At 38.4% G+C, this 23,143-nt stretch overlaps 2 protein-coding genes across 10 annotated transcripts in view; one reads left to right on the top strand and one right to left on the bottom strand.

The window, feature by feature from the left end:
- Positions 1-16,572, bottom strand: part of klc1b (kinesin light chain 1b) — a 30,874-nt gene extending 14,302 nt beyond the window's left edge. For 6 of the 9 annotated variants that reach the window (XM_028006044.1, XM_028006049.1, XM_028006047.1 and 3 more), the window contains exons 1-9: positions 16,472-16,572; positions 7,333-7,603; positions 6,924-7,154; positions 5,525-5,606; positions 4,847-5,075; positions 4,653-4,740; positions 3,339-3,440; positions 2,389-2,562; positions 1,910-2,009 (exon numbers count right to left, since the gene is read on the bottom strand). In XM_028006044.1, coding sequence (XP_027861845.1) covers positions 1,910-2,009; positions 2,389-2,562; positions 3,339-3,440; positions 4,653-4,740; positions 4,847-5,075; positions 5,525-5,606; positions 6,924-7,154; positions 7,333-7,581 — 1,255 coding nt within the window. In that variant the 5' untranslated portion in view covers positions 7,582-7,603; positions 16,472-16,572. Of the gene's footprint in view, positions 1-1,909; positions 2,010-2,388; positions 2,563-3,338; positions 3,441-4,652; positions 4,741-4,846; positions 5,076-5,524; positions 5,607-6,923; positions 7,155-7,332; positions 7,604-14,029; positions 14,260-16,471 lie in introns of those variants that run through there. The other 3 variants (XM_028006046.1, XM_028006048.1, XM_028006045.1) reach the window with 2 other exon arrangements.
- Positions 16,573-18,157: 1,585 nt separating this feature from the next.
- mrpl2 (mitochondrial ribosomal protein L2) lies at positions 18,158-22,260 on the top strand. Its single transcript, XM_028006419.1, has 8 exons — positions 18,158-18,373; positions 18,621-18,697; positions 18,780-18,951; positions 19,958-20,099; positions 20,180-20,295; positions 20,385-20,495; positions 21,769-21,842; positions 21,934-22,260. Exons 2-8 carry the CDS (start codon positions 18,626-18,628, stop codon positions 22,141-22,143), a joined length of 897 nt encoding a protein of 298 aa, XP_027862220.1. The 5' UTR covers positions 18,158-18,373; positions 18,621-18,625; the 3' UTR covers positions 22,144-22,260.
- The last annotated feature ends 883 nt before the right edge of the window (positions 22,261-23,143 follow it).

The raw sequence follows: 23,143 nt of genomic DNA, 5'->3' as shown, positions 1-23,143 counted from the left end.
AGCAGCAAACAGTTATTTGAAGCTGCTGTTGCCTCTGGAACCTCAAGGTGCAGGATCCTCCAGAGGCCACGCCTAACCAGAGCTCACAAGCAGAAACGGTCGCAGTGGGCCCAGCCGTTCATGAAGATTCATTTTCAAACAGACTTGTTCACTGATGACTGCTGTGCAACTCTTAATGGTCCAGATGGACGCAGTAGTGGATTGGTGGTGGATTGCCACCACGTCCCAACATGGCTGTGATGTCAGCAAGGAGGTGGTGGAGTCATTTTTTGGGCCAAAATCATGGGGAGAGAATCATTGGTCGGCCCCTTTAGAGTCCCCGAAGGTTTGAAAATGACCTCAGCAAAGTATATGGACTTTCTGACTGATCACTTTCTTTCATGGTTCAAAAAGAAGAGCCGTACCTTCCATAGCAAAATCATCCTCATGCATGACAATGCACCATCTCATGCTACAAGGAATACCACTGTGTCATTGGCTGCTATGGGCATAAAAGGGGAGAAACTCATGGTGTGGTCACCATCCCCCTCTGACCTCAACCCTATTGAGAACCTTTGGAGTTTCCTCAAGCAGAAGATCTGAGGGTGGAATGCAGTTCATATCAAAACAGAAACTCTGGGAAGGTTTTCTGACATCTTGCAAAGAAATTCAAGCAGAAACTTTCCACAAACTCACAAGTTCAATGGATGCAAGAATTGTGCAGGTGATATCAAAGAAGGGGTCCTATGTTAACATGTAACTCAGTCTGTTAAGATGTTTTTGATTGAAATAGCTTTTGATTTTAGTACATGTGACCACTTAATGCTGCACATTCAAAGAATGGCCGTATGCAGTTCTTTATAATCCATAAAATGTTTAGAAAATCTGCTGCGCATAATAATTTGGAGCAGTGCATTTTGAGTTTTTGGGGTTTATAAAAAGAAAAAATACTGTTCTCATGTGGAGCTTTGTTCAGTAAAATTTGATTTATACTGTAATAGTTCATGACTTGAAAATTATACTGACCTTCATTTGCATTGACCATTTAAGAAAATCTGAGAAAGTATAACTTGCATAATAATTTGGAACACGGTGTAGATGAAAAAAAGACAACATGGCCACAGAAGAATTTATTTCTGCTAAAAAACAAGGAAATTTGGAGAATAATTCTCACTTACTTAAAAAGCTGATAGTCTGTTACAGAAATTTGCAAGAAAAAAACACAACTTTCCACAATTTAAAGCATAAATTTAAGATATTCAAACTAAGATATTATCTGACATTATACAAGTCAGAAGTTTGAAAGAAAAACTGCAGTAATATGGCTTTTTGACATCATAAAATATACAAGCCTTTTCTTATAAATATATTAAATGAATCTCAAAATGTACTCCTTCATGGCCAGTTCTTTTTTTTCCATCAACAATGACTTGTATACCCCATCATAGTTATCCAGTACTTTGTGTCATAGGTCATGCACCATATAAAATCTCAATAAAATAAATGGAAATGTGTTGTTCAGGAGGTATGAATGCTTTTTGCCAGGCAGTGAATGAAGGGAATGAATCTGACATTCTTCAAGTTTTGCCACTTTATCCTTGAACTTCCAGACTGAAAAGATGGTGTGACAATGTTGCTGAATGCTGCATAAAAAAGACTTCTTAGGCGAATGAGACAGGCTTTTTCTAAAGAGCCGAAGAAAGGAATCTAATGATTTCTGATTTCTTTTCAGAGTTTATCCTTCGAACAAGCAAACTCTTGATTTTCCCTGAGCGATTCTGTAAAGTTTAGGTTCTACAAGTGGCAACCTGCTTAGAAAGTGATCCACTTTCTGACCATCTGTCCTTTACTGATTTGATTTAACACAGTGCATAAAATCTCCAACAGAACAGCCTCAGTGTGAGTTTCAGCGTCCATCATGGGCTCTTACCATCAACCGATCCAAACTCTTTCTCATGAGCACGGGTCAGAATCTCTTTGTACAGAATCTCAGCCTCTTTGTATTTCCCCTGTTTGAGGAAGCAGGAAGCCTGACGGAGAAACAGATGAGAAGATACATTTAAAGATGAATGCTATTGACTCTAAAACCTCCTTAGGAGAAGAATCCATCTGCATATCAGTCACACAGGAACAATACTGCAGCATACAGCCTTCACTGGGAAGAAAGTAAGGTAGATAAAGGACGCCAACCGCCACAAAAATCCAACTTCTTATGCTGACAGAGAAAACTGTGCTTAACTGAAGTCAAGGACTCTAGTAGTGAGCTGGATACATGTTGATCAAAGTGGGAACACAAAGTCGTTTTCCTGTCACTTTACCTTGAAACAGACTGAGCGTTTATCTTGCTCAACGTGAGCTGAGTAATAAACAGAGTTTTTAAAATAAAAGGAGAGACATTGTGTTTCTCACCAGGTTGTTCTTGGTTTTGGCCACGTTGGGATCGTCTGGACCCAGCCGACACTCATAGATCTCCAGGGCGCGGCAGTAGTAATACTCCACCTCCTCATATTTGCCCTGGTTCTGGCACAGCAGGGCCAGGTTGTTCAGTTGCTTGGCCACATCTGGGTGGTCCTTCCCCAGAACCTGACGGCAATCCACAATGAAATGTTTTAAATTAACTTCTTACTTTATCTTCGTGCTCCCACAAATCTGCTGGTGACTGGGACTAGCAGATTTTAGGCCAAGATCCAGAAATGTAAACATTTTGATTCGCACCAGACTAGCAAGTGAAACTGAAAAAAACCCCACTTTTAAGTGTTGAGACTATTTCTGAGCTGTTTTCAGTATGAATATGTTTAAAACGAAATTAGTGGAACCACAGAGATCATGAGACACTATTGAAACGGAAACCATCAAACATAAAGAGAAATCAGAAGCTGCTAAAATTGAAGTTGGGAGATCAGAACTCGGTCACGAACTCTGATAGGAGCCTCTCTACCTCAGTGCTGTTGGCTGCTCTGTTAGCTCTAACTTCGTTGTTGCACATCCTGATGCCATTTCACATTATCTGCTACAAGAACACAGAACACGTAGCAAACAGCTGGCTGATAAAGTATAAACAGGACAGGGCTTTCAGGCTAAGAGATAATGTTTGTATCTCCTGAGTTCAATAATTGGTCATGTCTCTCTCTAATCTATCTCCTGCCTCGCTTCCCCTGTGCCTGGTATCCATTTTCAGCTGCGCTCTCAATTAAAACCCACAACTCCTCCTCTGACCAGGGAACAGCCCCCGGTAGAAACTTCACACTAAATTTAAGAAAATCATTTTCTCTTTTCTCTATTCATAGCTGATGCCCCTGAGGTGAGGACTTCCTGTGCGGTGGACGGCGGCGCTGAAGCAGTCCGGGGATGCGACCTACCTTTTCTCTGATCTCCAAGGCTCTCTTACAGAGAGGCTCGGCTTCCTTGTACTTCCCTCTCTTTCCGTACAACACGGCCAAGTTGTTCAGAGTTGCAGCAACCTGGACACAAACACAGACAGACAGCATAATTAGAGCTCTCTATTGCTTTTGTACTCACTTCACTTCAGGGCTTTTTCCACTGTAGTCCAGAGAGCGAATTAACTCTTTCACAGCAAGAAGCTCAGTAAAGCTTTTCTACAGCTCAAACCTCTGAGGGGGTTAACACATCCTGTCAAAAAGCAATGAATTTATGAAGTGCAGAGCTACAGCACTGTGTTTTATTAGCTTACTTTGACATTTCAGAAGTGTTTCTGCAGAAAGCTATACTTTTACAGATGCAACTTGATAAATTGGAATATCGTAGAAATCTTAATTCAATCCAGTAATTCAGTTAAAATAGTAAAACTCATATAGATTCATAACACAAAAGCATTTATTTCAAACAATAATTTAGATGACTATGGCTCACTGCTTATAAAAACCCAAAATTGAATTTTACTGAAATTTTTAAGATTACAAACACCAATAAAAGCAAATTTTAATAAATAAATCTTATGTTCTGGTAACTTTATTCTGCCAAACCGTTTTCTTCCAATTAACTTTCTATTGCTATGTTGAATAAGCACACCATAACATGGAAATGACATGACATTAAACCTTGCTTCTGCACCTTTTTCTACCACATTTCTTCCGTCCACTTAACTTTCAATTAATATGCTTGGAAACAACGGGAATCACTGAACAAGCCATAACATAGAAATATCATAACATTTATGTAGTAAAATATTCTTGCTTGCTATCCTTGCCATCCACTCAACTTTCAATTAATATGGGTAGATACAGCACTCTAAAACAGCCAGTTCTCTTAGAAGTGATCTTTTGTGACTTATCCTCCTTATCTCTATAAAGTCAGCAACTTTCACTATGACTGTAGGCCATAATAAGGTCTTGACCTAACATTTCTGTATTAAAAATATATTTTAATCAGTTTTCTCTTCTAATTTAGCTATAAAGGCATGATTTTAGAAATTAACAGAAATAAATGCTTGAATTTTTTCACTGTGTGTAAATTAATCTATCTATATCAGGGCTCTCCAACTCCAGTTTTGAACATTTCTATCCTGTAACTTCCCTGCTCCAGTAAACCTGATCAAACGACTGTAAACAGACTACAGAGCTGGATTTTACATGCCTGTTCACCAGTTACATAAAATAAACAAAATGAAGTAACAGATGGCTGTGAGCATGCTGCCATGACAACCGGATGCTTACGGCCGGGTGGTCTTTGCCCAGGGTTTTCTCACGGATGGATAGGGCATCATTGAGCAGATGGGCTGCCTCTTTGTATTTGTTTTGATCCCTGGATGATTGGAAAAACAACATGATCAGAGTAATAAAACAAAAACAAAACCTAACCTTAAGGAGAGGTTTTCGATGTTTTTTTGTTTTTTTTCCCCCATTTGTACCTGTAGACCAAAGCCAGGATGTTGAGCATGGTGGCGACATCGGGGTGGTCATGTCCAGAGGTTTTCTCCAGGTCCTCCAGAGCCTGCTTGCAGAGGGGCACGGCCACCTCGTAGCGGCCCTGAGAGGCGTACTGAATCACCAAGTTGTGCAGGGTCCTCAGGCGGGCCGGGATCTCATAGCCGCCCTGCTGGGCCGCAGCCACAGCGGCGCTGTTGTGTTGGTGCTGCACTGTGGGAGGAATACCCAAAACATTACAACAATGAGTCACTAGAATGTTTCTGAGAAAAATCTGGTAATGAAAGAAAATTAAGCAACTTTTTGAAAACATTTTCAGTCATTTCTAATTTCTTTTTTAGAAAAGAAAATGAGAAAAAAAAACATTAAAATTGGAAATCAGATCTGGTATTTCAGAAATCGGATGTTTTATTTTTAAGCCATAGTGCCCAATTCTATTTATGACCGTGAAGTTTAATGTTTTTATCTCAAAGACCAACACCAAGTAGAGAATAATTGCAAAGCAAAATTAACTGTTAAATCCAAAATGTATGCCCTCCATCTCTACTCAAACCCCATAAAAGTAACCCTTCATAAAATACAGAGCAACCAATTGGTTTCTGAGAGTAACTAGTCGGTATTCATTCCAGACCTAGCATTAAACATGTTCTGTTTTTACTTACTTCCTTGACCTTGCTCCTCTTCATCATTAGGAAAGAGGTCATCCAGGTTGTCCTTTGGCGTTTCTCTGTCTTTCTCCTCCTGCTAGTAAAATGAAACCGAGTCATTAGACACTCCTTCAGATGTCAGGGTTAAAAAAAATTTCAGACTTGAAATAAAATCCGACAACTGAAAAGAACTGTACAGAAAATAAAACTCAAATCCTTGACAATACGATAATTAAGGTAAATTAGGAAACACTCTCCATTGATTAAAAAAGGTTTTTATAGCAAACAAATGTAAACTTTGAACTTGTAAGACAAACACACTTTCAAAATTGACAGAAAGTATCAAATGTTTCTATTTGTTACTTCCTGAAAGTGGAAACTGGAAGCGGTGGATAAAGTTCTTCCATATAATAGTGTTCAGAATGATTTAAAGGCTAAAAACTGCAGCTTCTAATTTAGCCCAACAACAGGGTCCCTCAGGCTCCAAGCAGGAAGAGTTTCTGCTGATTTAAGCGAAGCGGTTTGTAAATAAAAACCAATACAGCCTTGTTTTGGGACAGAGAATGTGGTAAGAAAATGCAGCGACTCGTTCTTCTTCACCCATCAATAAAGACTCTAATGTAGCTCATTCCTGGAAAAATGGGATTTCTTACTCTGCAAACAGCAGCAGCATTATTTGTGTCTTCAGTGACAACATGCAGTCATGGAAACTTCACAAACTTAGAAAGAAAAAAACTGCTGGAATTAAAATTAGGTAACAACAAAATTAACAAAATTTTATATATTTAGGCAACATTGAAATCATAACAATTTAACACAACTACTGAGTTAGGAGTTAGGAGATACTATGGAAAAATACAGCGTTTTCCTTAAATACACAAAGACATTGATACTAAACTATAACAAAAGTTCTGCACAAATTAATTTGTATGTGTTACATCTTAAAGAAGAAAAACAAACAAAAAAAAGAATCCAGTCCACCTGATATTAGCCAGTAAAGTCAGACCGGTGCACCTCCAGGGCTCACATTTACAGATAATCTGTGCTTCCCCTTATTTTCCAATTTCGCTCGTTTTTGTTAAGTATGCGTTGATACAAAGCAATTTGTTTAGTACTGATGCTCATTCTGTGTTGTTTTGAAATAAAATTTAGATTTGACCATAACAAGACAATGTTTCTGTTCAGACATGTAGTGCATTATCACTATAAACTGTAAAAAAAATTATCATGGCTTTCAGTGACCATTTGAGTTCCTTAAAGCTAATTGACGAGAGCAAAGTCAACTTTCTTTCACTTCTCTGGGCTACAAAGAAGTGAAGAGCCCAACATGAAGCTAAATATTTTTCACAATAAATCCCAAGAAAACTGGAAAATATATATATATATATATAGTTGAATGAAAGGCTTTACTTACAGTGGGTGAGACGTCTTCATCATACTTTTTGAGCTGGTTCATAAACTCTAGGTGCTTCTTCTCCTCCTCCAGCTGGGCCACGCTCTGCTCGCTCTTCTGCAGCTTCTGCTGGGTATTGGCCAGCTCGTCCCGCAGCCACTGGTTCTCCTGGCAAAGCCTCCTGACCTGCGCACGCAGCTTCTGCTTCTCCGACTCCACCGCATTCAGGTGATTGGACAGAGCCATCATGACCTGGGACAGCGCCGAAGAGTGGGACAGTGGAAGGGGACAAGAGTGAAAAGTACAAATCTGGTCAGATTCAGAGTGAATCATGATCAGCATGCAGCCTCAGTATAGAATGAGGAAGCTGTGAGGAGGAAAAAATACACTGAACAGAAGACTATTGTTTCTTTTCCTCTTCTCGCCGTACCTGGGCTTCTCCCAGTCCCAGCTCGATCATCTCCACCGACTTGCGGAGCAAGTTGGACTTCTCATGGACTAAGTTGGCCTCTTCATCCTTCTTTAGGCACTTGATGGTCTCCAGCAGGCTGTGGAGGATGGAGTTGTGCTCGTTCTTCAGGGCCTCAAGGCCTTGGATCACCAGCTTGGTGTTGGAGATGATCTCCTCTTGGGAAAGCTTTTCCAGCTTCTCCTCCCGCGGATACATCATAGTTGACATGTTCTCTGGAACTCAGGGAAACCTGAGTAAGAAGAAAACAGGAAAAACACGGTAAAGGATGCAGCACAAAAACAAACACACAAACGACATTCAAAGGTGAACCATTATGCTTCCTTGAACAGATTAGGATAAGTCTATGGACTATTCAAGAAATGTCCATCACATATTTTGCATTATCTTAGATAATGAGATGCTAGTCTGATCTGTTCTGCCTATTTTGGATTCCTTTCAGAAATAGCCATTTTAGGGCAAATAAGCTCCTGCTGGCCACACCCCCCAACTCAATGTTTACACTCGCATGTGAAGATGGCTGCGCAACTATCAGTGACGGCATAGTTACTTTGGTAAAGTAACTCTAATCGGATTACTGATTACTCCTTGAAAAAGTAACTTAGATTACTGACTACTTGATTTGGAAAGTAACTAAGTTACATTAAAAGTAACTTTTTTAGTTACTTTCAGCAACAGTAAACAGCAACGCTCCGCCACCTGTGAAAATTACATTGAGCTTTGCCAATACTTAATTGTAAGCTATTTTATAATGGTAACATCAACAATGTATCTCCACTTATAAGGTTGAACTGAAGAGGAGGTTTTTGTAATGGTTACAACAGTACAAAAAAAGCACGTTAGTAATTTGTGTGTTTTTTTGTGTATTCCACTATTGTCTGGAAAACTCTAAGAAGGATTTTAAAGCCCCAGCCTCCAGGTTCTGCGTGTTCTGCCGCTCTGCATTTGGTGTCACAGCACAGCGCACAGAGCTCCTCCTGCGGCCCCACAACTCAGATGGCCTGCTGCACAGATTTGTGACACTTATCTTAATATTAATAATTATAATGCAGTTTAGTTGCATAACTTTACGGACTTGTTCATTCATGGCTTTTTTCACCTTTATTGCACTTTTCATATTAGTCTTGACGTTTACAATTTTCTGGAGCGCAAAGCAAAGCTTGACGTAATTCACAAGTAATATATTAACTTAACATTAACAAAGACACAGCGAGACAGATCATCCGGGAATAGATGGACCTGGAAGGCCTGACTAAAACTATCTGGACGTCAGACACATCCTGTGGTTTATTATGAGTATTGCTTATTTCCAAGCCCAAAAGAGCAACTTCACGTTCAAAAATGAGCCCAAAAGCGCAGCCTGTGACTCATTAAATTTGCAAGCAACTTAAAAAAGAATAAAAAAAACAAGCCCAAAGCCGCTTATAACAATCGAACTTGGCAACAGAAACTCAAAATAGTTCCTGTTTTTCCACCAACAAAATGCGCATCTCCTTCCTCCCTCCATTGTTTACATTTCTGACGCTGCTGACACTGTTGCATAGAAACGGCGATCACTCGACAAGACTCGTAGAGTAAATACAATTAAATTCCAAAAGAAAATAGTAACGCACAGTAACTCAAAGTGATTTTGATATGTAACTGTAGTCTGACTACTGGATTTGAAATAGCAACACATTAGATTGCTCGTTACTGAAAAAAGTGGTCTGACGTCAGTAACGCGTTACATCACTGGCAACTATGCAACTGTACATCTTTGAAAAGCATTAGTAAAACCTCCTGTACACCCAACAAGAATGCAACAAGTGGTTTCTTTATGGTAAGTCAACAACAAAATACTTGTCTTTTCCAGCGGCCATTGTACATCACATACAGCGGTAAAACTGACTAAACGGGCTGAAACTCAGCTTGGTTTGCTAGGTAATGGCGCAGTGCCCGTTGATGGTGACCCAACATTTGAGAGGTTTTTGAAACAGCTCATTTTCCAGACACAATTAACTCAGTCAAAAAAAAGCTTGGTGTTTTTTTAAGCATTGGCAACCCGAATGAAAGAATAAAAATGTACAAAATGTGAATTGTTGCATAATCGATCCCCCTTTAAAATTTAAAGTTTGAATTAAGGTCAATATGAAGACTGCAGAATACTGAAAAACATCCTATTAGATTAAGGTTATTATCCATCCATTATCCTCACACACAATGTGACCTGGATCTTCTGTGCCAAGGGATCTAGAGATTTTCGTCACAGCAACAGTACAGGTGTGCCAGCTGATTTTTCTCAACTCCTGTGAGGCTTTTAAATTGTTTTTCTTTGAGACCAGCAATGAGACTGTTGGAAAAGCTGAAGCTGTCTCATGCTGCTAAAGCTGCAGAGCTGCGATGAGTCATCAACAAAACCAAATAGGCTAACTGGTTGAAGAGAAGGAAGAGCAGTTTATTTGGTTGAGACACTTTAAAAAGATTTTTGAAACAATTCCTGTAAAAAACAGTTAACATTTTATGTTACAGCAGCACTCTAAATGGGAAGATACTTTTTATAAGGAGGAAACCTAGTAGTGGCAACAAGCACCAACATTTTACTGCTCCAAAAGAAATTAATATAGCTTATGCAGATCTTTTAGAATAGCTAGAACAACCTCTTATCCTTCACCAATAGCAACCCCGGCATAAACGCTTGAATTAGTCTAAAAATAAGAGTGTTGACTAAATCCGTCAACATGTGAAACTATCTTATATTTTACATTTCTTAATTAACCAACTCAGTTGCACATTCTTCTGTTCTGGAGTATTTTTTTTTATATCTAGACAGTATTTATGTTGAAATTTTGTCTTTACTGTACAGTATTTTATTATTTATTATGTTTTTATATACATTTTATGGTCTTTGTGTGAGTGCCTGCCATTTAGCTGCTGTTGCACAGAAATTTCTCCATTGTGGGGCAATAAAGAACAAACATGTGCAACCGAAGTAAAATTTAAAAGGAGAAGCTAAAATATAAATGTTGCACATCATGATGATCTTTCAATGACTCAGCTTCGCTCGGATGATGCAGAAACTCAACACAGAACCTGAGAGCAAAGTTAATCTAGCTTTTGTAAACTGAAAGTCATTCATTTCTTCAATAAATTGATGCAGCTTTGTTTTCAAATATCTTTTGCAGACGATGTTTCTTTTCATTCGCATGACATGAAATAGGATCTGTGTGTGTGTGCGTGTGTGTTTCTCTTTCCGTCAGTGCCAACCGACACCATCTCATTTCTGAGCTCTGGGAATCAGATTGTTCTCGAGCAGAGAGCTTATCTAATCACTAAATGTGAGACACACAGTTGGTCAGCATTTTTTACAGGCAGGAAACTCATCTGCATATATTGGGAATGAAACTCTATAAACAGGGAAATTAAATCAAATATACACGATTCGTGTATTTGATATCTGTGTGGGTTGAATAAAGGGCCACACCCTCAGAAAAACGGATGTGATACGTTGGGATTTGGCATCTAAAACAAGCTGAGGCTCGGAGTGGAGCTGCAGCATCCAAACACAACCAGCCAAGAACGTCTGCAGCTGCAAGATGATAAACGGTGGAAAACACGACAAAACATCCAGCAGCCGGGAAAAAAGCAGCAAAGACCTCTGTGACTTAGAGCAATACGGAGTCCAGTAAAAATGTCAGGCATGTAGAGCGTGCATGAAACATGTGATATTTCCCCCAAAGAGTCTGAAGGTTAACCGTGACTCAAAGAGCCACTTTACTGACGGAAACACAGTTCACAGAAAACATCTAAATCCAGCCATACAAGCCTCTTCTGCTGCAAAACACACAGCTGAGTATTTTACACCTTCAGGATGATACAGTAAGTAATTAGAGTTTATTGCTGAACAGTCAACCAGGGATGAGCCAGGTGAAAGTGATGCTGAGACGGCGTGGGAGGAAGTGGAGGGCAACGCAACCAGAGGGGTCACAGACGACATTTCAGAGAGATCCAAGTTCACTACGTCAACAACCACAGACAATGAAAACAAATCACTTCTTGGGTGATTAATAGTCTGGAAATGTATTTTAAAACAGTAAAACTTTTTAATGTCTTGCCTCCTTATTGACTGTTCACAGCTGGAAGAAAAAAAAAGATTTAAAAATGTTGTTTAATATCATTAAAATGAAATATCAGCAATAATCACTTTATTAAATTCTTCATTAGTGGTTTCCTCTCAAGTTTCACCCATTTCTTAGACAAAACATCCCTCACTGACAAGATTTTTGCATCTTCTTGTGTCCTGTAATCATGTCTCACTGTGCACGTCAGATCATGTGAACACAAAGTTGTTCATCAAGCTAATTTGTGTCATGATGAATCCTTGACAGGAACGCAGAGCAGCAACTGTGAACAGCTGGTGGTCCGCTGAGAGTTATGCAGCTGTGGCAGTGGTCGCTACCCACAATCCCACTGGTGTCCATTTACTAACAGCTGGAAGCTCAGGGCAAGCCTTGGAGTAGCAGAGATTAATGCCAAGTAAACTACCGATGTAGAGTGAAAGATGGCGGCTCATTAACACAAATACATAAAAGCTATCAGGTGAAATCAAGCCAATAAAATAAAAGCTAAACTTTCTGACACATACACGTACTTTCCATTACAAATGTGCGCAAAACTTCTATATTCCGCTAATGTCGAAAACCAAAATTTTTATTAAGTAAGAAATGCAGTTAAAAATCACACATACATAAGCTTGTTGACGCAATTTAAAAACATACCGTGCCACCATCCTCCAACTACTTCCTGTCGTAGTCTTCTTCGTGGTTTGCGTTAATGGCAACATTCGGTTGTTGATCATGTGATACGCGTCTTGCATACACCACCTCATCCTAGCGCCAAGATGTTTATTGAAAAATTTGTTTTTTGAAATTGGCTTATCTAATAAGTGAATTTATTTTCAAAATGTCAAACTGTGGAATTATTCGCTCAATGGACATGCAGCTATTGTGGCTAGGCCTGAACTCTCTGCTACACTGGATTAAAACTGATTAAAACGGGCTGCATCAAATCACTCACTAAAACCACCTTGGTTGTTAAAACCAGAGCTATTAAAAAAGGTGGCATTAAGCCACTCATCCACCATGCTGCCACACTTTCCACTAATTCCCAAGTAAAAATGGCGGCCCCTAAAAGCTTGGAACAACTGAACAACCTAAAAGAGACCATATTCTGTACAAATGCACGCCTCTATTCAAGCAATAGTTTAACATGTTCAGAAGGAAAGTCTCTCCATATAATTGCACAAACAGAATTAGAGATAACTTTAACTACAAACTTCCGAGGTGGATGAACAAACTTTGAGATAGACCATAAACTGAAATGAATCAAATATTCAGAATAATTTGAAGAACATGTCCTAAAAATAATGGCATAGCGATAGTACCTAATATTCAGAAAACATCCAATATTTTTAAGGTAGCTTTATTTTCTGCTTAATATGGTCTAACTATTGATGTTTTGAGCATGAAATGAAAACTGTATCTAAAAATGCATGCTGCATGTTTTTGCAAAAGCTATCATTATGTCAATATTTGTGTACAGAAAAACAAAAATAAACCCTCATGTTTACAGTGAGCTGTGCCGAAATAAAAAAGAATTTATGAACTGACTTATTAAAAATATGCAGAGCAGAATCAGCTGACAGTCTCATTTCTTTATGCAAATGCTTCAAAAAGAATCAAGATTAACCTGGGTTTGCATTTTGAAATAAATAACAGAGCATTCATTGCTTTCAGCTGCATTCGTCATATTGACTTTAAAGTAAAGTCAAAACGGATAACAGGAACCTAGCGTCTCTCTTATTAGATCTGTCTTCAAAGCTCCAACTTCTCTGAACGCTTCCCTTTGAATGATCAAGAACATTAAAGGATCACACAGCTTGTTACCCTTTAGAGCAACTCCGAGTGTCAGCCTGGCTGTCAGGCACCTGTACGGATAAAAGTACCGACTAACCAGGGACGCATATTAACTCATAAAGACGTTTGCTTTCATCTCGGCAAAAACACTCCAAACACCTGTTCCAAACACTTCCTCTACTCACAGCGAGGAAGTTAATGTTTGCAGAGACTTTAAAGACAAGAAACAAAGTCCAAAAGCTACAATGTTTGTACATTAAAGAAATAGCTGTTCATTTGACCATTATTAAGGACAAATGAATCTAAAGGATGACTTGAAGAATCGAAATTAAAGGAGGACTTGAAGAATTCAAGAATCAAGAAATAAGAAGGAATGGACACAAAAATAGCTGCTGAAATCAGCCAAGAAAAAGCCTTAAGGTTAATTAAAATCCTAGTTTTGATTTCCATCCTTTTACTTTCCTGACCTCTGGTTTGAAATGAGAAACTCAATCCGCCATCCATCTTTAGAAACTAACCGGAAATGCTGCTGGAGCTCAAAGCCAGCTGACAAGCATTTTTAACATCACAGAATGAAACGTGGTGCCAAACAAATGTTGATGCACTTTACACCAGAGGGAATATTCTGTCTAATTCTTCACAAACTTCCTTTTATTTTTACACTTGCAACCTTAATCCATCATAATAAAATATTTCAGACAGAATCCCCATCAGTGCTGGAAATACTGTAGTCTGAATTGCTTTCACTAAAACATCTATGAACTAACCTTTGTCTCACTGGTGGAGGCCTCATCTGCAGACTGAAGAAAAGGTGAGAAAATTCTGCCCCTTACTCCTGCTAAAATCCAACAAATCTCACTACAAGACGGGAAAAAATCTGCATGAAACTCACACAAATGGGAAGGAAACGAGACAGTGATGAGAAGGCTGAATGATGATGCTGCAGAGGAAGAGAGGGAGGTGGAGAAAGCGAGCTGCCTGCAGGATGACTGTGACCTTCCCACTGCTTCGTCAGAACGAGCAGCATCAGCTCAGGGTGTGCGTTAGGAGCCGGCCCGCCCTCAGTAGGAGGAAAACAGACGAGCGCAGAGGAGCAGGTTGGGTGGGGGAGGGAGCCATGCAGCTCTCCTCCATGCTCAGACATTATGGAATAACCTCGATGACACCGAACAGCTCAGGCAAGAGCAAAACGTCAGTGTTTTCTCTATTGCGGTGGAAAAAAATGCTAATTTTCAGCCATTTTACTGCTGTAAGCATCACAGGAATCCGCTTTTACGACCCATATGCCGTAAACAACATTCACAAAATCACATCGTAAAAACTGGCAATGCAACACTAAACGTTATGGACAGCTTTGATGACTCCACTTGAGAGTTCAAAGGTCATGCAATACAGCAACAGTACAGCACAAAAAATTAAAAGAAATATGAGAGTTTCTACACTAGATTTTAGGAATATTTTGTACAATATACGAGTTCTGCCAACAAAAACTTCAAAATATAACCGAGTTAAATTATTATGTAATGTTTAGTAGTACAAGTGTACAGCTGGCTGACAGCAATTTCTGTTTTTCTTGTAGATGTGACTGGTTTATGGCAATTTTCTTCTCACAAACTACAAATCATTAAAGAAAGAAATATGCTGCAGATTTCATTAAGACAAGATTATCCCTATTTTTCCATCTAAGCATACATCTCTAAACCTTGACAGTGAGTGACTTTTGTTAAAACAAAAAAACGCATAAAAGTTGACAGAAAATCAAAAGTTCTGATTAATTTGACTTCAGATTTGCGTTATTTGACTAGCTGATCCTGATTGAGGGAGAAATTCCCCCAAATTGTTGCAAAAAAATTGGTATTTATCACGACCGATTTTTCCATCACAAGATTTTTTATATTCCTGCAGCAAAAATAGGAAGACACCATCCATAGTTTAATCTCTGCACACATTATTTGTGTTTATATAATTAGCTTATTGCCCCGCATCGATCAGTTGTCTTCATCTCTATAAAATCACCACAAACTCAGCTAATTTCATACCAACTTAGTGATGCTGCTCACAGATCAAGCATTTTGTTGGGTTTTCTTTATGCAGTTAGCAAGTTCAAAATCAAAGCAAAATGGAAAATTTACAAACTCATCTCCATTTAAGCATCAAATCTTTTTTTAAGCTTAAACAGAAAGTCAATCAAAGCACATGTTAAAACGCTGTAAATGTGGAATAAAATCTGGCGTTTCAATATTTAAAATGCCGATAGAAAGTGATTTATGGCGCGCTATTATGCTCTCATTTAAATAATAAATGATTTTTCTTTATGGTTCTCCATTTAAACTCCAAGACATGAAGAAGAGAGTGCAAAAAACTTGTTTATCTCCATAAAAATGCATTTCCAGACAATCTGACCTCATCATTTCCCTCTAATTCTGGGACAAACATTGATCCAGTATAATCGGTACCACTGCCAGACACAAAGGAGAGACAGGCATGCAGGAGGGTGTGGCAGAGCAAGAACTGCCACCATCCACCGTCATCCATCACTCCCGCTGACTTTACCTTTAAACATGTCCGACCGCAGTCCGCCACCAATAAACATCTGGACCCAACATCTGCCTCCACCTTTATGAAATGAGTGACAACTGCACCTCACTATGTTTATTGTTTTATGTTATGTCGAGGTAATTGCATATTTACGACTCCGCGCGACACTGACGTGGCAAAGAAGTATTTTTGAATATATAAAATCGAATTAAAGTGGAAACACTGAACTATAATCCGATTCAAACACAACTCTGGACTAAAAACAACAACATAAAGCGTCGTGGATCACAAACGTGGTTTGATTTTTGCTACGTTTAACCATCTTCTTCCCATGTAAAATGCCGTAATACACGCGTAGTTTGTTTTGGAAACGTAAGTTTAATTTTTAAAATTTTATTTTATTTGTTTTTGCGAAAAATTGTGTTGTTACAGCAAACTTCACAGACTAAAGTCATCTGATGCGGTTTGCTGCTCCGCTGGTTGCCTGGTTGGCTAACCGGTGGCTAGCTTCACCACTCCCTGGCTATTTGCTGTGACTTCCAGCTGTTTCCAGCGTCAAGTCGACCATTTATGCACAACATGGCTTTCATGAACGCTACTCTAACACTCCCTGAAACAAACGCCACACAGGATTTGGATTTCCGTCGTCATATTGTTCTCTTTTCACTTACCGAGAGCTGGGACTGACGACTAGTTCAGCCCCTTTTCAGATCCAAAATGTCTCCAACGCAGCAAAAATCTCCCACAAGCCTCTGCGGCACGTGTTGCTTGCAGTGACGTCATGTCTTGTTTTCTGCCCTGAAACTGTGGAAAAGCCATTCAACAGAGGAGGATTAGCTCCACTGGTGGTAAAAATAAAATAAAATAAAATAATTTCTGAGAAAAAAAAGTCAGAATTTACAGTTACATCAATTGAAAGAAAAATCTCAATTACATTTTAGGGAATTCTGGTTCTAATCTCAAACTTCTAATTTTAGTAACTAGCTTCAATGATAAAAATGTGAGGAAAATTACCTTTTTCTTCCATGTCGACTTTAATTGACTTTTAATGATGTCGATTAAAGTCTGAATTCTGGCTAAAAAGTAAAAATTCTGAGATCAAAATTTTGATTAGAAATCTGAGGGGGAGTCAGAATTCACTTGATCAGTATAAAAGATTAAAAATATTTCACCTGTTTATAAACCTCAAGAACACTGCTGGACAGTTTAAACACAAAGAAATTGAACATTTTATCCATATTATAATAGCACTTTTAACAACACTGTTCTTTATATAATCTTACATACAGTATTCAGTATGGATATAAATAAAGAAAAAACAGTCCTCTAAAGTGTTTATCAATGTTCCTTATTGATAAACCTTATAGTTTAATATATATAATATAAAATCCATATCATGACAGTCTTGTACAGTTAATCAGTTTCCGAGCTTTTTCTGTGGCAGATATGTAGCTAAGATCAGGATAAAAATACTTTAGCTCACAGACTCAGAATTGATAAAGAATAAAACATTAAGTTTTATTTTTTTGTGATCCTGAAGGTTTGAAGCACACATCTTCATGCCGCGACAAAGCAAGACTGCCCCCTCGTGGCGGAATGGAAAATTTGCAGCATTCTCAGAGTGGATGTGCACCATTTATCACCCGGCAGGGGAAGCGTGGTTTGCAAACTATTTAAAATAGTGAAACAGTCAGGGCATCATTGCGCTGTAGACTGATTTTAGCGAAGTTTGTGAAAATATATGATGGAATATTAAACCTTTCAATTAGGATGTGCATTTACCAGGCGAGGGGCGCCTACAGAAAGTTTTCAAAACCTCCAGTCTTGGGGTGGCATAGCAAGGAACACCGAACATCAGACATTATTATAAGAAGGTGTTTCGATTACCTCCATAGAGGATAAGGAGGAAGGACCAGGACGGAAAGATGGAAATTTATTGTCCATTCCATTAAAGACAAAAGTTAATAAATAAACAGCAAATCTACAAAGTGGTCATTGCTTCACGTATCAGAATATACCCGGTCTTCTCAATGATTATTTCCTGTCATTGTGAGACCTATTTCATTATTGTTTATAGGTTGTCAGCGATAAATGAAGTAGTCAGCTCAGATCGCTCTGGATGCCTTTTGTAACTTTATTTAAGAACTAAGCTCCTCTCATTCCGCTTCTGAATCACCTCTGCCCGAGTCACCCCCGGCTGACTAGCAAGGAACTGACCCAAAGCCTCATTAACAAACTACAGAATGATAACATAATTCTTGATGTAATAAAGAATATTTATGCCTGGCTGAACAGAGAGCGATATGGATTTGTGACAATAGTTCAACTAAGTATCTTAAAAACAGAACGTTATGTTCTTTGGCGCTTTTGCTTACGTCATCAGTGCGGGACATCATGTGCAGGTCTGTGAAGGACGCAGCTCAGAAGTTTGGGATGAAATAATTAAAAAGATTAAAAACACAGGCTATTTGTTAAGCTTGTTTTGGGTTATGTGTGAGATTTAACTTAAAATCTCGGAGAAATCCAAAAGTAAAACAGCAGAAAGCAAGCGGAAGTCAGTCTAATCAGTGGCGGTAAGCTACCATTTCGCCAGTGTTTATGTCATCCACGAAGTTATAATAAAAAGTATTGCCATAACTGATTAGGCATTAAATTAAAAATATTAATTGTTTTTAACGTGCTTGTATAATTTAAATATATATATAATTACAGCCTTGAAAACCTGATTTAGGATCTTGTTTATGGGAATAATCATGTATTTTAATGAGGTTTGTGATTTAACACACATTACATCTCTCTCTTTTTTTAAACATTTTGCAGCGGTCATGGCGTTGTCATGTTTAACCCGAGCTCTGCGCTCTCTGACTCTCTCCAAGCCTGCTCTGCTCTCTTCACAGGTAAATAAATACTCCTTCCCTTTTGCATTCAAAGTTAACTTGCAACCAAGCGAGTTTGTGCATCTGCTTTTTGTGTTTGTAGGCGCCGGTCGCTCAGCTGAAGCTGGGAACTCTGGTGTCCAGTACAATCAGCCAGTGCAGAGGCTTCCTGACCACAGCCTCTCTGAAGCAGAACAGGACGTACTGGAAACAGAGGGATAAGTACACCACAAGGCCAATGGGGATGAAAAAGACTGGAGGGAGAGATCACACAGGTGAGACTGAAGAATGGTGTCATCTTCACCTTCATGTTCGCTCTCTAGTTTTTTCCCTCGTTATTTTTTTTTTTTTAGCATTTAGGTGATAAATAAAGTAGGATGTTTAAGTTATTTGAGAAGTCTTTACAGTGCTTATGTTTTGGTGTAGTACAGGGATCTGCAACATTTACAATCCAAATAACAATTTTTGCTCTCATTCCAGCTAAATAAAGCTTCTTTAGAGCCACAAATGTTATATGACATTTTAAAAACTACTACTGAATCTACTACAGGAAATTTATATTCATTTTTCAAGCACCACCCTTATTTTGTATTGTTAGCCTTCAAAAAAAAAAAAGAAGAAATGCATAACTATGAATCTTTTCTTGCTATAAACTTCGATATATTTTTATTTATTGTGTGTTGACATTTGTGGAAAATGAAGAAAAATATAGTTCCCAAACTAATCACTAGTAAAAATTGTTCGAAAAACATTATCAGTAGTTTTGTGGTCATTCTGTTGTGAAAATATAATGTTGTGAAAAAAACTGCATAACTGCCAGGAGATTTGAAAGGCTTATCTTGACTCCTCCAAACTTACTTCAGCATTGTGCACAAAATGCTCAACCATTTTGTCGTCCGATCATTAAAGGATTTCTTAAGAAGGCGTTTGATTGTCCCACATATTTTGTAGTTCTTGTAAATTTCCAAACAGAATTAGTTAAAGTTTCTGAAGATAGCTTCTTAGAAACGCATTAAAACAGGAACAACTGTCAGATTTTATTCTAAACTTTAGAGTGATTATTAAAAGAAAACAATTACAAGTTGGAATATCAACTATCGAATATCGCAAAAACAGCTTTTTTTTTTTGAAGCATTATGATCTGTTGTTGGTTGTGACAGCTTGTCAAACATCTGAACTATTCCTCATATCAGCCTGTGCTAGCAGGCCTGCATCATTCCATTATTTATTTTTGTTAATCAAGTGATGTTTTTGTGTTTCTTTCTGATCTTTTATTTACAGGAAGGATTCGCACACGGGGCATTGGTGGAGGCCATAAACAGAAGTACCGGTGGGTAGACTTCCAGCGATTACGCTATGAACCCAACAAAGAAGGTCAGCCTTTTGAAGAGAAGGTTGTCGAGGTGCGCTACGATCCATGCAGGTGAGATCATTACCTCACACTGAATTTCTGCTTAAAGAAAAAGAGATGAATTATCCTTACTTTTCTGTTTTTGTGTAAAGGTCTGCTGATATCGCTCTGATAGCAGGAGGCAACCGCAAAAGATGGATCATTGCAACAGAGAAAATGCAAGCTGGAGACATCATTAAAACATCTGGTGTCATTGGACGCATGGCAGGTCTGAACCACATCGTCTCAGATTTTTGACATAGTTGATGACATTTGGCTCATTTCAGGTAATATTAACGTTTTGGAAACTCTTTGCAGTATCAGCAAATGAAGGGGATGCTTACCCACTGGGGGCTCTTCCTGTGGGGACACTAGTGAACAACCTGGAAGTTCAGCCAGGAAAAGGATCACAGTACATACGTGCTGCAGGTACTCTATAATTTGTGACACATTTCAGTAGCATTGCATAATATAGCCTGTCAATTCCCAGAACCTAAAAGATACTTTTTAGAAGTTACCCAAGTTCAAGGAAAGTAACCCAAGCCCCAAAATCTGACCTGGTTAATTTTTGGAAGTAATATTCCATTAATTGAATTCTCTGAGAAAGCTGGCAAAGTAACATTTAAGCTCCTCAAAGGTTCTGGGAAAGTTAAAAAAGTAACAATTACATTTCTAGGACCGTAAGGTTTGATGACTGAAGTAAAAATCAAGTTACAGAAAGTAACATTTATGCTCCAAGAACCTTAGATAAAGTTATGGGAAAATTAATCAGAATGCAACCATCAGGTTAAAGAAGTTTTCTGGGAAAGTAACTATGTCCAAAGAAGTTCTAGCACAGTTCAAGAAAGCAACCATTACATTTCATAATTGTAATAAAAAAACGTCATGAAAGTTCAATTAAGTTCACCATAGGGTTCTATGAATGTTTACTGGAAATAATAAACATAATAAAATACAAAAGGTAACAATTTGGTCCCTTGGAAAGTTCTAGAAAGTAGCCATTAATTTCCATAAACTTTAATATTTACCGATGTAGTTCAATGAAAGTATCAGAAAATAGCCCTAGAGTTCCAAGAACATTCTATGTAACATGTTACATAGACGTTCTAGGGAAGGTTAAGAAAGTAACTGTTAAGTTGCAGTATTTAGAAAGTAACAATTTACCATAAAGCTTAATAAACATTCAAAGAAGGTAATGAAGTTCTATGACTTTTTTCTGGGAAATTAACAAATAAATCCAAGAAATTAACCATTAAGTTACATAACTATGTATTAAATTTCATAAATCAAACAAAGTTTCTTCAAAGTTCAAGGAAGGTAACCATCAGGTTCTATGAATGTTTATTGAAATTTACAATTGACATACAAAGAGGGACAATTTGGTTTGAGGAAAGTCCTAGAAAGTAACTATGACATTCTGATAGTTTCAATTTGTAACTGTAAAGTTTAATGAAAGTTCAGGGAAGGTTCTATTAGGTTTCTAGAAAACTTAACTTTTGCAAAGTTCCAGAAAGTAACTATTAGGTAACAAAACAGTTCTGGGTTTTGATTAGTAACCCAGAACTAATAGGTAATATGTTTCAGAAAGGAGCTGGTAAGTTACTAGAAAGTGGAAGCTGATAGTGCTAGCCAAACTATTAATGATGTCATCTTCAAAGTTTTTGAAACCCAACTAGTCATAATTTAAATTTCATGTTTTCAGGCACAAGTGGCGTCTTGCTGCGTAAAGTAAACGGGACCGCAATTGTTCAGCTCCCTTCAAAGCAGCAGGTTCAGGTGAGGTGGAACTACTTCCATCTTTTTACATAAATTTAAAACAATTTTCTGCTGTGATGTGAACTGAACAATGCCATTTTGGTACACACAGGTGTTGGAAACCTGTATTGTAACGGTGGGTCGCGTGTCAAACATTGACCACAACAAACGGATCATCGGCAAAGCTGGTCGCAACCGCTGGCTGGGGATCCGCCCGTCCAGCGGCTTGTGGAAGAGGAAAGGAGGCTGGGCGGGACGGAAGATTAAACCGCTGCCTCCGATGAAGAGCTTCATTAACCTGCCATTGATCTCCACTATCTAACAGAAACTTACTCTGTTTATATTTGGTCTGCAGGTGATATTGCTGGAAGAAAAAAAACAACCAAACAAATAAAGACAAGCTGCTTGTACGGAAGATTAAAAATTTTATTAAACACAACTGCTTGTGAGAGCATGGAAAGAAAAAAAACAATATAAAAATCCAAAACATATTTACATCTATAATAAAACATGCAGAGTAACCCATATTTTTTTAGTGGTAAATTTAAAAATACTGTCATGTCATCTAAAATAGGGTTTGTGCAAAGACACTGGGTGGCAGTTCAAGTACCAGGAGCAATGAGATGGCATGGCTTAACTGGATTCTGACCTGTTTTGTAAGCATAACACTGATGTTTTGAAGTTTCTTTTGCCGAGTTGTGGTAACAGAGTGAGCATGCCTGCTCATTGATCCAGCCTTGTAACACACCCATATGCTACCTCTAGAATCGGGAGGGAAAAACTGAGGTTAAATACACTAAAATAGGATTATAATTTGTTTATATGTATTAGAAAGGGATTAACCCATGTGGCTGGTTCCCTCAAAACAGCAAAACTGTGTGGCGTGCTGTGGTGGCGTAGGGGTTAGCGCGACCCACATTTGGAGGCCTCAAGTCCTCGACACGGCTGTCGCGGGTTCGACACCTTTCCTTCCCCCTTTCCTGTCAGCCTACTTCATGAAAAGGGACTCTAGAGCCCACAAAAAGATCCCCTGGAGGGGTTAAAAAAAAACCCAGCAAAACTGTGAGGAAGTGTCTGGATTTCTGACCCAGAGTCGATACCGACTCCTTCAATAAGCAGGTTACAGGGAGAGACAGACGACCGGGGATCCATGGGGTGGTAAACTTAAGTGGCAAAACATCAGAGAACTTTAGCCTATCAACACAAAGAAAACTTCTTTTGACTATACATATAGGTAGTGGTTTCCATTTCAAATATAACATCTGAAACACTTTAAAGTGTGTCCTAATTAGAGTTACTATGCGTATAAAACCACATGAAAG

The sequence above is a fragment of the Xiphophorus couchianus genome, chromosome 22 (genome assembly GCF_001444195.1).
Source record: "Xiphophorus couchianus chromosome 22, X_couchianus-1.0, whole genome shotgun sequence".
In the NCBI taxonomy this organism is placed as follows: domain Eukaryota; kingdom Metazoa; phylum Chordata; class Actinopteri; order Cyprinodontiformes; family Poeciliidae; genus Xiphophorus; species Xiphophorus couchianus.
Note: the sequence above shows the minus strand (reverse complement) of the source record. Positions and strands in the feature narration are given on the sequence as shown.